This window comes from Haliaeetus leucocephalus, unplaced genomic scaffold (genome assembly GCF_000737465.1).
Source record: "Haliaeetus leucocephalus isolate CR32 unplaced genomic scaffold, Haliaeetus_leucocephalus-4.0 Scaffold317, whole genome shotgun sequence".
Lineage (NCBI taxonomy): Eukaryota > Metazoa > Chordata > Aves > Accipitriformes > Accipitridae > Haliaeetus > Haliaeetus leucocephalus.
Window position 1 is genome coordinate 6359427 of NW_010972753.1, and position 17677 is coordinate 6377103.

Genomic DNA, 17677 nt, shown 5'->3' on the forward strand with positions numbered 1-17677 from the left:
ATTTAGTGATTAAAGTCCAGAAGAAGACAACTGGTGTGTCTTGGGTCTTGGACACTTGCCTCAGGGAATCTGAATGCACACTCACCATTTCCCAAATGAGTGCACTAACTACTGGGCAAGAGACAAGACTTTGTGGAGTAATTCTTTTTCACTTCTATTGAAGATAGGCTCACTGTGCAGAAAGCTATGCAAGATTTATGGCAGCAGACACAAAAGAGTAAAAGTTTTGCATCTCTGTTTTAGAAACCCTGAATAAAATGCATAAATTGTAGTGAGCAGGAAATGAATGTTCACAACTGGTGAACTTTGAAGTGAACTGAACACAGCAGTGCAAAAAGTATGACATACAGACACTTAGAGATTTGTCTAGATGATCCCAATGTGGCTTAGGCAGGGAACTGCCTTCCGCAGCTAGGGACTGCTCCTTAATAAGATCCCCTCTTCAGACTTCTGGAGCTCTTCTTACAAAGAGGGACAAAAAGGAATTTCCAAATTCTGATTTCAGACACCAAATGATATTACACAGTCATGTAGAGCATACAACCTGAATATCTGAGTATCAGATACCCTAATCAGGAAACAGGTAGCCTGATATTGTGTCTGTGTGAAAAGATGTGCCACCACCTTGGCCTTCTGTTGCACTCATACACTGAAAATGAAATCAAGGTAGTTACAATGCCATAGAGTGCTACTGGTTTCAGCCTTTGAGTCTACAGTGATAATTAGTTATCCAATATCATTTCAGCACAACTATTTTTTGGCATTTATGAAATAAAGTATTTTCCCTTTGAGTTGTATCTACTTTTTCTTCCCTAGCTGCATCCAATGTAACAGAGGTAGCACTGTACCACCAAAAGTAGTAGGAATCACTCAGTCCTTTTCGTATCACAGAGTTCCTGTCTGACTTAAGTAACCTGGTGTTTGAGTTAAAACTAGCATTTTCCCACTTAATAAAGCCATGTATAGACAATGTTTTAGGAAGATGAAAAAGTATTCACACCCACAGAAATTATGTGTAAGCTCTCACACTGTAACAGAACTTCCGTGAAGGTAAGTAATGGAGATGGAAGAGTATCCCATACAAAGGGTGGGGTGTGTGTCTTGTTTTTAATCATCTACAAGTATGGAATCAGATCTTTAGAAAGAAAGATTCATTGAGTTCTACAGGATAATCGCATTCTTATATTCACGTCCATCAGAATGAAACCACTTATGAAATGAGAAACAGAGCAAATTAAAATGAGAAATTATCATCAGCGGAAATAACAAAAACCAAGTTTAGAGAGTGTTTGAAAAAAACTCACCAAACCACATTTTAATGAATGACCAATGAATAAAGTAGTTATCAAAAGCTAGTGACATAGTCACTGTATTTTAGTTCTTATCTTATTTAGCTCCATAAATGCAGTTCTCCTAATACCTGCATAAACACTTGCACCAACACCAAGAAAGTGCGAGCGCATTAATGGCAGAGTAACAGCAGGATGGTGGGAAAGCCAGTTGTTAATGTTATAATACTGAACGTAAGTGAAAGACATACACGAAGCCTTTTTAGAGCATAATAAGTTCTTCCTTAAGATAATGCCTCATTCCTAACATGACAAGCAAACAGCACTTGTAATTGAATATTCCTGGACCTTATTTCAGTCAGATCTACTCAAGGCTTCCAGGCATATGCAGGGTGAAAAACTGGACTCATAGCAAGAGATGCCTACTGTGCCTGGGATGGTGGTGTAAGGTATAGCCACTGTAAATGGCTGTCAGTGTTAGTCTTCAGACTACAACAGCAGTAGACTTATTCAGACAGTTTCATTCAGAAACAATAACATGAGCCAGTGAAAATTTGGGGAAGAAATACCTGCAGCTCTTGACTGCTTACGTTAGAAGGCATATATTGCCTCAGACTATGCTTTTAGAAGTATTTTGCCTTATTTCAAGCCTTTAATGCAACTAAAACCAATAAATGGCCTGACTTGTACTAATATCTTGTAAATCCCTGCCATCTCTTACCAAAGAGAACATACCCATTTAGCTGTTCAAAAACTCAGCTCAGTGATAATTTGGAGCAGTCAGCCACCTTGCAGGACAGCCCCCTTTAAGAGAAAGGTATAGAAGTAGGAGAGAGATCGGGAGGCTTACCACATCAGAAAAATAAGTACTGCTTTAAAACCAGTAGTGGCAAGAACGAGACCTTTAAGATAGATTGGCTTGCATGTCTTCCTTAAGCCAAGTACACAGAACCACCAGAGAACTCTGAAACTCTAGAGTTTTATACAGCATAGACTAGCACAAGACAACTTCTGAGAGAGGGTTAAAACCCAAATCAGCTGGGGGAACAACATGAAAGGTTTTGAAAACAAAGGCTACCTTCTCCAGCTGTGTCTTTTCGAGGCAAATCCATACTTTCAATCCAGCAACTGTCAGAGGCTTTCAACAAACACTACGTTTTCCCCCTCTAAGTCCCCATAGGAAAATCTCCTTCTCCCTCTAGGGCAACCTCAAAGGCTTAGTTTTGGATTTATTCCTTGCTCTTCTCAAAAGTTTCCAAGCCTGTACTCCTTGAGGCTATCTACTTGGTAGATACGCTGAAATTCCAGAAAAGGATCTGAACTGAGCATATTCAGTGGCACTGCGAAAAGCTCAGACCCCCTCCCTCCAGAAGAGGGTTCAGTCCGACACCAAACACAGCACCCAGATCAAAGCAAAACAGGTGGCCATTTAAAAGAATGCTGAAACACCCACAAGGGAAGCAGCTAAAAACCCCACATAATAGATACACCATCCTCAAGCCCTGTTACAGCTGCCTGTCACAAGCTCATCGAAATAATGAAAAGTTAGTTTTCCTACCTGTGACTGTGGAGGAGTGCATTGAAAGCCAATCCATCAGACCAGCTACTGGTGAAATTGATAACATTGACCTGTGGGTAATTACGAGTCGATTGGCGGACCCAGCTCAGCAGAATCTTTTCACTGTTTGTCTGCTGCAGTCCAGCCATGATGTTTTTCATTACATCTTTGACCTGCAATAAGTGACAGAAATTCATCAATGATTGAACTTATTAAAAGCTGACTTTTTTTTTTTGACACAAAAATCTTCCAGTTGCCTAGATTTAAGCTGTAAAGAAAAACCTCCTAAGTAATTACAGAACAAACTTGGTGTGACAGTATAATGATAGCAGTCAAGTCTGAATGCTTAAAGGCAACTGATACCGACTTCTTGGTCACCGTTGCTGAGGCATTCAGTACATTCATCCCTGTGCCATGTGAAGCGTTCCTTGCATGAACAGAGAAGGCACATTTGTTTTCACCACTAACGGGAACAGAGTTTGTTCAAACTAAGATACATTATAGGAAAAGTTGATAAAACAATGTAAAGCATTCTCCTCTCATTGACCGAGTTGACGCAAGTACCAAGGCAAAATAAATTTGCTCAGTGCACAGCAGATAATGTTTTTGACTCAAATGTGCAAACTATATTTGCATACATGCACTTGGGTGAAAAGTGAATTTCATCGCATGCATTAAAGAATATTGTAGAGGTTTCATTTTTAAAATTTTTTACATGAATAGTTAATATTCCTCTTTCATTAGAGAAAGCTCACCGACCTACAGTTACTATTTTACAAAAAAACATTAATTCTGAGGGCTTCTAAAAATATGAGCATGGAGTTTGAATAATGTAGTCGATTATATATTTCTTAGCAACTTCTTTATTAGTGAAAGAGCACCCAAAACTTCTATTAAGAAGTGTGTAATTTATTTTCCTGTAAACTAATCCCTTTTAAATCATTGCTTTCTCCATATATCTTGTAAAGATTAGCAGCTCTTTTAAAATACTCCCTAAGATATAATTTAACTATAAAGTTGCTTATTGTTGCTTATTTGCTTATGGAGTATATAATTTCATTATAATTCTCCACTTGGAACTGCTCTGCAGCCAGTATCAGTCAAAAAACAACATTCAGTGCAGAAGCTACCTTATGACAGAGGATGGACCACTTTGAAATTGTAAAAACCATAAGATAACATGCAGAAGATGTAATCTCAAAGAATAACAAGAAAAACAATTAATTACTATGATACTGTAGAAAAAAAACAGATATCCTTTTATTGTGCAGTTTGGTAAGTTGCTTGCTAGTTTCACAGTAATAAATTCAATCATTTGAATAAGTGAAGATACGAATTACTAAAAGAATGTCTTGTTTTTACATCTCAGATGCATCCTAGCCAAAGAGTATCAGTGCCTTCAATTTTCCTTCTGAGACTTAAGTATAAAGTTAACTTTATAAGTTACTAGTTTCTGAGATGGGAGGAGAAACTGATCCTCTCTAAATTTCATGGGACACATTCCTGACTTTAGTCTAAGATTGTAATTTGCACCAATGAAAATTAATATAAAATTCTGTCAGGTAAGGATAGCAGTATTTTATAGTTGCCTCCATTTCTACACCAGAAGACAGAAAATAAAGAGTTTAAGAAAATTAGGAAATACACTCTTCAGTTTTGCTTCATAGGTCTGAGTGGGTATTTTGAGCTTCTCATTAACATTTTTAGTATCTTCATTATTGAGAGCTGCCCAAGCAGATTTACGTAATTCAGCAAGAAGCTAAAAGATTTGCTTCTCGTATTTCCAGGCGAAGCCCCTTCACTGCTATCAAAATACAAAATTTTGTTTTGCATGAATCCAGGTGCTAAAAAGAAGAGAAGTTTCAAGATTAGCATCTACTGCACCAAACTTAAACACTATGAAAGACTAGAAAATATTGAAATCATGGTAATGGAGAATTGTCCAAGCCAGGATTTCATTGTTCGTTCTGCATTTTTATCATGTGCTTGTATTTACAAATGCAGATTCATCTGAATATTAAAAGCAAACTGTAACATTTGAAAAATATAACACACATTCATATAAAAGGATAGCTGAATGAATGCAGAAACACAAGAATTAGAAATATAAAAGTTCATAACATATAGGAAAGATCACGTGTTTGAATTTACATTAACTTAAGAGAAAGAAGCATTAAGTATGAACAGAGGAAATTAGGCAAAAACAATGAAAGAATGGGCTGTCAGGAAGGCAATTACTCAGAAGAATCCAGGTGATAGTTCTCCTTTTAATTTAAAGAGATGAAGCCAAAAACTTAGCATTTATTTCTACTTTTGAGTAAACGAATACAAAATAGATTCAAACTCATCTTGCTGAGTTTAATACCCTGACAATGAATAGAGATTTATTCTCATTTTCCTGCATTTCTCCGCAGCAATGAAGACTGTTAAGTTTATGACTTTTTGTTGTCTCCTGGGGAATGGCAGGCATTTAAAACAATGAAGTAAAAGGGTCCGATCTCATCCTGAAAGCTGACATCACTTCCTATTGAGTAAGAAACGGTGGAAAACACTTCTACAGCTGGAGCCACCTTGTCCTCCCAAGTGTCCCGAGAGGCACTGCCATCCCTCCCACGCCCCCAGCACCTCGGCAGCACTGCGCCGCGCCACGCCATGTCACATCACGTCACGCCATGTCATGTCACGTCACGCCGCTGCAGGCGCAGCACCACGCTGCCCGCAGGACGGCTGGGGCCTGAAGCGAGATCAGCGTCTGAGTGGAAAAATGCTGGCTGACATTGAGGTTCGAAGGAAGCTTTTTGAAGGCTTCTCGGTTAAGACGTACTGCTCAGAAACAGTAGTACGTAGAGGTGCGTTCACGTCAGCCTGAAGAGCTTTTGGATGGATAAGCTTCCCTCAGGATCCAGGCTCAAAAACTACAGCCATTTCAAAGGCTCTGCCTCTTGCTCTCAAATGATGAGTTGACCTCTGATAGTCATTTCTTTGTCACCTCTCCTTTCTAATGCAATATAGCCTGGCAGGAAACAAAGCTTTAAGGTATAGGAAACTCTGACTTCCAGAAAATAGAAATACTTGCTTTTCCTGGGGAATGGACCTACACTACAGCAATAAGAAAAGATTCAATTTTGAACAGAAGAGGGGCAAAAGGGCAACACAGACACCACCAAGATGACTTATGAAACGTCATATCGCCAAATGGAGAGCTGTGAACAGAACGGGAGCACTGCTATTCTCATCACCCCACTGAGAAGCGCCCAGGCCTGGCTCACGGCGGCAGCGGACCTCTGATCTCCCGCTGCAGGACCACGTCCCGGAGTCTGGGCGCGTGTAGCTGTGTGTGTGTGACTAGGAACGCAGCGTGATCTCGGGCTTGCACTACATCTGTTTCACCTAAAACCAACACTCAGGCGTGTAAGATTTTGTAAGACTGGCACTTGGCTTCAGGATGCCAGCCCCTAGAAGAGAGGGAGGGAAGAAGGAGAGAATCTAAAAAAACTATTCTCAAAGCAAGGTGTTTTCATTTTTCTCAATCAAATAGCAACCTTACAGCTCCCTGACAGAACAACTTAGTATTATTTACTTGCTATATTTCAGGTATTCTGGCTGCATGGATTGCTTTTTTTATAGCTAGAATCCACTAAACTCTTTCAAAGTACATTTTAAAGAACTCTTTTAAGAACATTTTCATAGATGTTCAAGACACCTATCAAAGTAAAGGATATTCTTTGCTCATTGATTTCAGGTGGATTGACAGAACTGTTAGTATTTCATTTCCACGATTACAATTCAAAATAAAATAAAATGGTAATTCCAATTAAAATAACGGTTCTGCAACAAGAGCACAACAGGCTCGATGCTTTTAACAGGTCTCCAAATGAGGCTGGCTGACTGTTGAAATGCACCTCTCTCTGAAATATTTGCCTTATGTATATGCCTTTTATTTTGCTTTTTTTTTCTGAAGAAAGTCAAGATTTTGGCTGCGACTCTTACCAAAGATTTTTGCTAAGGGGTTTTTTTTTCATGCTCTATATGAAAATAAGTTTGCTCTTAAAAACAAAATAAAACAACTTGCATACTGCAATATAGAATGTTTTTCCACTCTTAAGAGTCTTTGTCAAATGTAACAGTTCAGAAATTAATGGTCTTGTTTTGCTTTTGCTTAAATGTTAATGCTGCAATGAGGCTGGGATCACAGAACTGTGAGAAAGAGGGCAGTAGCTTCAAGGGAATAGAAACTCAGATCGAGTCAGTACCATAAAGAGCTTTGGCAGCAGGTGCTCAACTCAGAACGATGATTCAATTTCAGTGAAACTTTTAATAATAATCTGAAAAACAGGCTAGATAAGAAAGGACACCATCACCACAGGGGATACGGAAGCCACAAGATTTCTACTGAACAGAAATGAGAGTGGCAAGAATGAGTCAAATCTTGTCTGCTGCAATGCCTCTACCACAGCCTCTCCTCAATGGGACTGCTGCTATCCACTTGGACTGGTACTGCCTCATTATTCCATTCATGCACCTTTCTTCTAGCACCTTTTTTTTTTTTTTTTTTTACACAAAGAGATTGACGTTTTTGTAACAGATGGTCTTGTTGCCATACATAAATACAGTTCTGTCCTAATGTGGTCCTGGCTGCAGGATGTGAAACTGGAAAAAGCTTCTTGCCTGTTCATCTGCAACAAACTAACAGCCCACACAACAGGTATCTTTTTTTTTTTTTTTTTTTACATGCAGGCAGATAATCTTTCTCTAGGTGACTCTTTTCAGGACTGCAAGTTCTTGGAATCAGAAAGTGAAAGGATTTGCAAAAGCAGGATTGCACCATCAAACACAAACTGCACCAGTAGCATGCACTAAATCAACTAGCCTGTGTCATATTTATTTTTTTAGGCCTCCCACAGACTACAAATAAATATAGTAGTCTTGATAAGGCATCACAGGTAACGAGATGTTTTACCCAACTGTAGACAACTGGCAGATAAGTTTGGTGGCCCTGAGTCCATAATTTAGTCTTTAACAATGGCTTGTCGTGCTTCCAGCTGCTTAGTGCCAAGAACAATCTCTGACAGGCAAAATGGTACCAACGGGAAGAAATACCCTTTCTTAAGAAACTCACAGTCTTGTTTCTCCAGAAGTGCTGTCAACATGTAAGATAGTACCAACCTATAAACAGGGCAGAACAATCAGGAACATATTCTAGATCATGCAAATCACTTCAAAACTTGAAAGAAAATCTGGAAAAAAACAAAGACTTTTTCCACAGAGAATAAATAAGAAAATTCACTTTGAACTGTTCCAGTCCTTTGAGGGAAACAGGCAGCAAACCGACATCTCCTGAGTTTTGTTTAAAAAGAGAAAAGCCCGAGTACAAATCTGGCTTTATATTATTTTTTAATTATTCATCATTATGCAACAGCAACAGGGTTATTATATAATAATGGCTGCTTCTTGCCAACCAGGCTTTAGCTACTCTTTAAAAAAGAAACTGAAATTGAATTCTAGCCAAATTAGAAATTCATTTACAAAATTTTGAATAAAAAGAGAAGTCCAGAACACGCAAGTAACTTCCTTTCAGTAATCCATGAATAGAACAAACCAAAACACAGAACTCAAAGTATAGGCTAAACATGGACCGAATCATTATGACTACGCTCAGAAAGTGTCACACCTTTAACCACCGCTTTGTAAATATGATCCCTGGACTTTGCATACATGGGTAGTTCAGCTGAAGTCACGGGTACCATCACAGCTGCTGTCACAGTTATCACTAGGCTCAAGATGAAGCTTGAAGCAAATCATCTATGTACTGCAAGCAAGTAGTACTCTGAGAGCACATGCCTGCTTTCAAAAACTTCACCAGACTATAGCAGGGAACATGCGTGTCTTCTGTGTGTGTGCAAGTATGCGTTAAGAGGAATGGTGCGAAAACTGAAAGAAAAATTAATAAGTACACAGCTAATACTAAAGGACATCGTTAACACTTTGCTTCAGGATAAAATATGAACAAATCAAAATACACATTTGAATGTGAATAGTCATCTCAGTCCATAATTCATATAAATTAAAACACAGTGATTCAAGCATTATTGGTAAAAAGCTGCACAGCTAGGTTTCATATTCCATCTGCTCTTAATAAGTAATTTAGAACAATGTTATGCAATTAAACTAGGAATATTGGAAAGGGAGACAAAGGAAGAAGTGATTTAACTATTTGCAGCTTTTCTCTGTTGCTTTCACTACATGTCCTGTAAAATTAGGAAAAAAAAAAGTTCCCTACTTCAATGAATGACGCACATGTGATTTTTGATAAGAGTGTTTAGTTTTTAATATAAAGTCCTTTAGGCTTTGTTTCCCACCATCTTTGCTTGTAACGCTATGAAAAACTTGTAGATTATTGCTTGTGGAACAGAGCCAACACAAATGGACAGACTCAGCCCAGAATCATACAAACACACAGACTCAGGACATCTAGATGCTAGTTCCTTTTGAATTTTTATTTTACTGTCTCAGAATTTGTTTACTTAAGTGTCCTCATCTTCCATGTTGGTTTTTATCATAATCCCCCCTTTCTCTCTAAAGATAAAGGAAGCTAAATGAGCCACATCTGCTTCAATAAATTGTCAAGAGTCACAGCTTTTTAGTGTTCTAAAAATAATTCTTGGCAGGATGGGTCAGCAGCAAAAAGCAACAAATGCGATTATTTCATTAAAATATAAGTCACTATTTCTAAGATACTAAAAAGAAAAGGACTCTGAAAGCTACATATCCATGTTGGCTTTGTCTATCCATTTTTCTTACAGTAACATATTAGATACTCTCTTGCAACATCTGACTGTGAAATTAGAGTCAAAAGAGCTGCTGCTAATGCTCTAAAACCTATTTTATCTTCATAAGATTCCTAATATCCCAGATAACATGTAAACAGACAGCCATAAAACTTGCTGATTTAGGACACTGTTTGCAACATCTATGTTTACTTTGTAGGTTGTGGCTGGATAATAATGGAAAAAAGATCAGTGGAATAAAGGTACTTCATGGAAAGTAAGCAGCAGTGCCACTCACCTGCCAGTGGAGGATTATATTCCAGATCAAACCAAGGGTCAGCTTATGATTTCCATCCACAATGTCTGAGCTCCCAATATTTACCAAATCAACCTATTAAGAAACAAAAAAAAAATTTGTGTAAGATTAATAGCAAGCATAAAAGGTTGATGTTATTTTCATACATTTGGTGTTAAACTTTCTTTCTGATGAGGGAGAGGGAGGGATGGGCTAGGGTAAATCTCCTTTGGTTTCTGTTGTTTAGTAAACATCCAACTCATTTTATAAATGGCACAATTAATGTGCTGGCAAAAAGCAAGCAGTGATCTAGGGTTCCAATTATTCCAGTTATAGCATGTTGTGAAAACATACAATTAAAAGTAATAGTCAATAATAACTCAACAATCTTTTATATTGAGCCTCTACAATTACAAATCACAAAACTGATGGGTGACATGGAAAAATTCCTGTATTATGCTCTATACTACCTTACATAATATACTTTGCTGAAAGCTACACACACATCTAGACACTGTAAGAACCTACAAACCCAAGATACTGTTCTATATATTTAGATTAAAATAGAAATTATTGTGCCTTAATTAAATTCTACAATGTATAAGGCAAGGCAGGATGTGTTCTGGAATAGAGAGAAACCAATGATTGTGAACTAAGCAAGTCTTTTCCACATTAGTTTGCCCAATAATGTTGTTTTCCATAATTATATTATGCATTTGCAAATTCATATGCATCAGCATTTATCACCCTGGAATATTCTTTCCTCCACATGTGAAATGAACCTTCACCCTCCCCCACTTTTTATGCTATCAAAATAAGAATGCCAAATTCAGGGATGCAAGTACAAGACAACACAAGCTAAGACCTGCACTTTTGGATGGAAACTATGACTCTAAAATTTGCATCCTCACTGTTTCAGAGATGCATTTTTTCATGGTCAGAACTGATACTTGTACGGCAAAGTACCTCATTCCCCCACAAATTACAGCCTGCATATCTCTACTGTACTTCTGAAGCTATTTGAAGTTACATCTGTAGAATGACTAAAGGTTTTGCACACTTAAAACAAGCCTCTTTTTTTTTTTTTTTAATATCAATGCATCTATGTATAGGTCATTTTTATTAATCATATACAAAGCAGATAGTTTGTCAAGAACTCTAAAACTCTCTAAGAACTCTTTTCTTTAAGAATGCATCATTTTGTACTCAAAGCATATGAGACTGGCAATTCATTCTAGCCTACAGTGTCTTGAAATATTTCCCAAGTTATGTCCTAAATTTCAAATGGGGTCCATGTAGCAAGTGAGCCACAACATAGCTTATTAGGGTACCACCTACACGTTCTACAGGCCAAACCCTCCACCTGTTTTTGGAAATGGAAGCCTGAACACACAGAGCCTACATCTGTTTTACTGAAACAGAGGAACACTTCCCAGTTTGCCTCTGTGTTGCCTGAGGCTATACTGGGGCAACCCCCCACCCCAACACTATCACCTTTCCATAGGAAAAAAAATAATCTGTAAAATGGGTTGACTGGAAGCTGCAGCATTTTTCAGTCTGTTACCACCCAGATAACTGCAGAACCTCAGCACAAGGGTGGCACATACCAGCAGAAAAATCTGGATTAGTCACAGGCTTTAAATAGCTTTAGAACCATTGATTTTGCATTCCTGCAGCCACACAGAAATCAGTCTTGAGATCATTTTGAAGGATAAGGAAACTATTTCAGAGGCAGATCTTTTGTCTTTATACTATGTATATATATATGTATGTATATATATACACTATACTAATTTTTATATTGTATACAGCTTATAAGGTTTTCATTATGTCAATACGATGGCCACTGGATGACCGCTTCACTTCCTAAAATAATGCTTTTTCTTCTATATTCTTCAATTGCAATACTCTCTGTTTTCTTTCTATATTTAAAAGGGACTATTGTTGTATTCTGGAAACTGAATGAAAAGCACATTAATGGATTTAGCTGATACGTAGTGAATAAATACTTTTCAAAACATTTACTATGAAACTTTGTAACCACGTTCCAGGTATGCAATCAAAACCTTCTTGTATACTGTGAAATAATGTATTGCTGGTTTTTTTTCAACAATGTCAAATATTGCAGATTTTGAAGAAGTGGAAGCTTTTTCTTCTATTTATTTACATGAAATTCCATTTATAAAAAGAAAAATCAAGCTGGAGGTCTTTATGCCAGTCTTATAAGGTCACTTTCATTTATGCACAAATCTTCAGATGGATAAGCATTACCTTAGATAATCAATAACTTTATTCAGCAGCTGAACTCAAGCATGTTTAGTGACCTACTGCAGCTATCAAGAAATCCAATATAATATGTGGCACAGAATACATTATCACTGTTCCATCACATCTTACTGTTAAGTTTAAGCGAATGTTATAGTTTATTTGCATTTATTCTTGAGAAGGACATATGATATAATTAGTTGGCCACTGAAAATGTCTGCTAAAGTTATGGGTCCATTAGAATGCTTGCATAAGGAAGACATTATGAGAATATTTACTCAAAAATGATGCACAGGATACTGGTTTTGGAAAGTCAATCTTGACAAAGTAGAATGGAAAATGGTTTTGATATGATTCATTTCCTTAAGGTTATGAACCATAAGGAACAGACACCAATGAAAATTTAGCAAAAAGATTTCATGTAGGAAAAGCCTCAGTTTTTCTGACTTCATGATTGTCAGTGCTTGTGAGCAGATATTTTGATAGGTAGCACCTTCTAACCAGCTACGGATGACTTCTTGTAATTAACCTTTTAAAATGTATTTTAAATACCATGCATTACCATAAAATTGTGCATGTTGATCTGTCTTCAGATAGCATCCGTTATAGATATATTACTCAAACATTTGCTGGTAGAGGATTTTAAACTCTATGAAATAAATTGTGCTGAACGACGAAGTATCCAAGTCACATCAATAAAACTGCCTTGACTCCACCAATTGTATCCTATAGGCCAGAGTTTGATCCAACACTTAGAAAGCATTAAGTGTGCTATCTATAGGATGTTCTGACCCTGTACGGCTGATTACTTACATTATTTCTCTGCAAAACCTGCAGTGCTTTGTTGACATTGTTCAGAGCATGAACTCTTGTGGAGCCCTTTTCTTTTGCCTACAAAGAAAATAAAACAAATTTGACTGCCCAAAATCAGAAACTAGAATACACTCTATGTAACTCAAGTCTTATATTACACCTGCAGTTTTCTGTAAGTTTATGACAACAACAGTGAGAATATTACCATACATCGTTCATATGCAGCTTTCCGATATGAAATAAAGGCAATTGTGAAACAAAGTGGATCCACAGCTGGAACGTAATCTGATATCTTGACATTTTTCAGTGAATGAATCATTGAAATGTATATAAAATAAGATAATTCCAGATTTTTTTAATTATGATTAGTTGTCTTCTCCATGGCACAATTTAGGAACATTACTGTGACAACCAAACAGAGAAGCACTGGTTCCTTTAATTTTTATTTACAAATATATTCTCTCTGAATTTTGATTCTCAAACTCCCAGCCTGCTTCACTACTCTCTTGTGAGAAAGTTTCAGAGAAAAATCCCAAGCTCACAAAGTCCAAGCAGGAAAACAAGAGGGATATTCAAAAATACATGTGATGTGTCACTTCAGAATTTCCAGGTTCATAACAGCAAGTTGTTCTCTCTTTTCAGACATGTACAACTCCAATATACCGACTGTATGTATGAAATTTATTAGCAAAACATTCTCATTCTACACACTAATTTCTATTCCTTGTTTTTGGCACAAATACCTAGTGATGAATAATTTCTGAATTCCAGCTAAAATCTAAATGAACCCTGCCTCAGTCTTAGTTCTCTTTGCCACACTTCCTTAATAAGTGTGTACAACAAACTAGAACATTTTCATTTCAAATATAAGCCTAGCAAAGGTTACTGTCTAATATAGCTCTCAGTCACAATGTTTCCTCAATTTCAAATGACTGTCAAAAATATTCAGACCCCTAAAAAATAGTTTCCACAGGACCTCATCAATGGCAGAAATTAATGAACACCACCTACCACAATTATCACAACATCAAGACTTCAACATATAGTTAACATGTTAATATACACATACAAGTTTTTGGCCTGTAAGGCATTCCAGGAGCTCCAGAAGTCTTCGTCCATCTCGAAAATCATTAAAAAGATCTTCAATGTAACGTCTTCCAAACTGAAATGAAACAATGGCTTTAGTTAGTTCCAACACCAAAAAAAGGAAGCATCAATTTGCTAAAAAAAGACCAGAAAGCTGTAAAAGCCACTGTCTTGCAAAGTGGTGTATTCCACCTGTGTAAATACACTGTCCTAATTAAATATTAAATATGAAAGGTATGACGCAAAGTAAAGGAAGAAAATATCTTAACAACTAAACTGATAGGATTCTTTCACATCTGTTTTTAATAGGGTTCTATGGCATAAGAGAGATTGGTGCCTACCTTATTTCAAATATTTTTCTTATGGTAAGGAAAGTACAGCCTTTATTCCCTCTTAAAATTACACTATTGATATCATCTGTGATAAAGTGCTGCAGATCCAATAATTTGCAATTTGTGCACATACCATTAATGCAAACAAATAAGGCAGAACTAAATACTAATGAAGCTAGAACACAAACCGAACTTGGCAATTAAGGTGCAATTCAGGAGAAAAATAGGAAAAATAATTTGCCAGATTAAAAAAACACAAACAAAACCACCAAACACCCAGAAAGAGATACCAAGTTTAAGTGCCTAGTAGGCACTTTCATGTGGCAGAAACAAACTTGGAATTACACAGAGAGAGAAAAGTTTCAGGCTTATTCTAGTGAGGATCTAAGAAACATATCTATGTTCATAGGACATACTTGGAATTGTACTGGATCACGGCCTCATTAATGTAAGTGCCTAAACCACAATTTTGTACATAGCATCAGCAAAAAATGAAAGGAAATACTTGGGATTTTCCTTCATGTGACAATGGTAAAAGATGAATTTCTTTCTAAAATTCAAGCCATGTTTCTGATCTGATGCTTTGACTAATGCATTAAATTTTTAAAATATAGAAATATGATTTTGTATAGTTTAGTCACTGTGCAACTTTTATATGTACCTATAAATTTTGACATATTTTTGTATGTATGAGAGCTATTGAGAACCACAATAAAGAAGTGATTATTTTGTGCAGTGTCAAGTAGATTCACATGTCCACATTATTTCTAATTTGTAAAGTTTCACAGATGCTTTGATTGATTTGAGAGGAAGCATCTATATTTTAATTTGCTAGAATTGACACCATGCTGACCTACATCACATATCTTCCACTTTTACCACAGAGCAATATAGAATTGGGAATCCATATTACACAGAAAACATTTGCTTTCCTGTCAGCAGTGTTGTTCTGGTACTCACTGCAACACTCATTAGAGCTAGCTGGGAATTTTATGAAAAACTTATTTTGTCAGAAAGTATCAATTCCTTTGGAAGTTTTCTTAAACAGAGGGCAGAATTAAGGACAGTTTCCAGTGCTAGACTCATTTTTTCCTCAATCAATAAATATTTATGTGTACAGCACAAACTTTAGTGCTATTGGCTGCTCTGGCATGACTCCTTCCCTCTTTCTTTCTCTCAACTGCTATTCTGAGGCAAGAGCTCCTTTCAATCCCTTCATTTTTTGGTAAGGTCTTGTTTCTGTTTCACAGAGCAAACAAATCCGAAACATCAAAAATTTTCTACAGCAGTGGGAATCCTTTTTTTCTAGCCAGTTTTCACACGCTGCACAACCCATTCCATCTAAGCTAATTTCTAGTTAACACATGTGCTGCCACTTGACTACCTAAAATATCTGAAAACCAGTACTGAACAGATTCACATATGATTTAGTCACCCTGTTCAACCTCTTGAATTATCTGTTTAACTAATACTACTCAGCAACTCTATCTCCTGCCTTGCATTTAATATAAGAAATAGTTTTGATAAAATGTTTCAAATTGTGGTATGAATAATCATGTGCCATTATGCAAGTCAAGTCATGCACGGTATTCCTGAAGTTGTCTATTATTTACTCCATACAGCACAGATTTAAAATTAAAACATATGACTAAATCAGAAAGACTTTATTTTGTTTCCTAATCTTGCAGAACAAAAGTCATTTTTGCAGAGGGGAAGCACAAGACCTATGCACTTCTAAGGGAACATTTTAACATTCTTTAGAAAGTCGAAGTGATCAACAGACCCTTCTGTAACACTCTGAAAGAGTTGTTTCCATAATGTTACTGAATCACTCTGGGAATATGAGCACAATGACATTTTGATAATAGAATATAATTATATTGCTTTGTATCATAAGGGAAAAATAGAACTAGCCTTCATAACTGCCTGTGTGTCTGACTTTCTTCCTTTTTGCAGCATTTAAGCTATTCATAAAGTTTAAGTTGAAATCCATCTAGGATGGCCAAAAATTCTGCTTGACAGAATAATATGGGGGGATGGGGGGGGGTGGTAAACTTTTCAGAAAGAAAATAAAGACACAGCATGGTAGCATCCCCAGCAGAACATATTAATTACAAATGTATTACAAGTAAACCTTAAAACAAAATTTACCATTGATATTTTAGGGTCTCGGAAGTACACCTTCCATTAATCAGCAAATAAAAATACCTTAAGACACCCTATACTACTGCCACACAGATCATCCTTAACCTGAAGAAGGTTGCTATTTTTCTGGCAACAGGGTAATTAAGTCTTTTTTCTCAAATAGATTGAATGTCTTCACTGGATTGACTTTGCAGTAAGTCTTCAGAAACAAAGGGCTCAAAGATGCATCAAATAAATTCATTGTGTCATTGAAAAGTGTCTCTTAAGTTGTATGAAGCTTTGAAAACAATGAAAAAACAAGTGTGACGAGTCAATGGCTTGCCAAAACAAATGCCTAGTCCTTTATTATAAATTCTTGTTGAAAATAACCTTGTTTAAAACTTTTTTTAGGTTGTGACCTACAGCCACCGCCCTTTACCTACAGAGGAATGAAAATGTTCAGAAGAATCTCCTGTGCCCTTTGTATGCATGTTGATTTGTTACTCTCCCTATATCACAAACTTATCCAAAACCTAATTTAAAAAAATGCCCAAAGCAGCTGCATGCTGGATTGTTGGCTGACAGTTCTTCTTAGCAAAACCCACAATGATGGAAGAGATGGGGGAAATGAGAGAGAGCACAGGACAGAGGAAGGACTGCAGATGCTGAACGTGAAGCACAATGCAACTTTTCATCAGTATGGTACTAATTTCCCAACCGGTAGTTTGACTGGCAGCAATATGAAACTAGAGAAAATTGTATGATCTTAATCAATATATAAGCTATTTATAACATTAGTCAAGTAGACCAGCAAAGTAATTATCATCTCTTTCTTCCTTACTTGCTTATTTCAGGGAGACCAACAATTAATGGAGGGATTTGGGGGATTGGAGGCAGGGTTGAAAAGGCCAATGAGAAAAAATACACGGAATAAAGAGGGAATAACTGTAAAACTGAAATTGGGAAAAAAAAAAAAAGAAAAAAGAAAGAAACAGAAATTACTTTCTAGAAGTAGGACCAACAAAAGAAAAATCTAAGACAGAAATTTGTTAGAATCTTCATGACTAGAAAGACTCTAGGGATTTAAGTATACGGCAGTATTATTTTAACCTACTGTCTTTGTGTTAAATAAAGGTCAAAACACAAGA

At 36.7% G+C, this 17677-nt stretch overlaps 1 protein-coding gene across 1 annotated transcript in view; it reads right to left on the reverse strand.

Moving 5' to 3' along the window:
• The window catches only part of DMD (dystrophin), a 1006632-nt gene that overhangs the window by 896389 nt on the left and 92566 nt on the right, over positions 1-17677 (reverse strand). Inside the window, exons 2-5 of the mRNA XM_010571327.1 lie at positions 14057-14149; positions 12988-13065; positions 9913-10005; positions 2848-3020 (exon numbers count right to left, since the gene is read on the reverse strand). Coding sequence (XP_010569629.1) covers positions 2848-3008 — 161 coding nt within the window. The 5' untranslated portion in view covers positions 3009-3020; positions 9913-10005; positions 12988-13065; positions 14057-14149. The remainder of the gene's footprint in view (positions 1-2847; positions 3021-9912; positions 10006-12987; positions 13066-14056; positions 14150-17677) is intronic.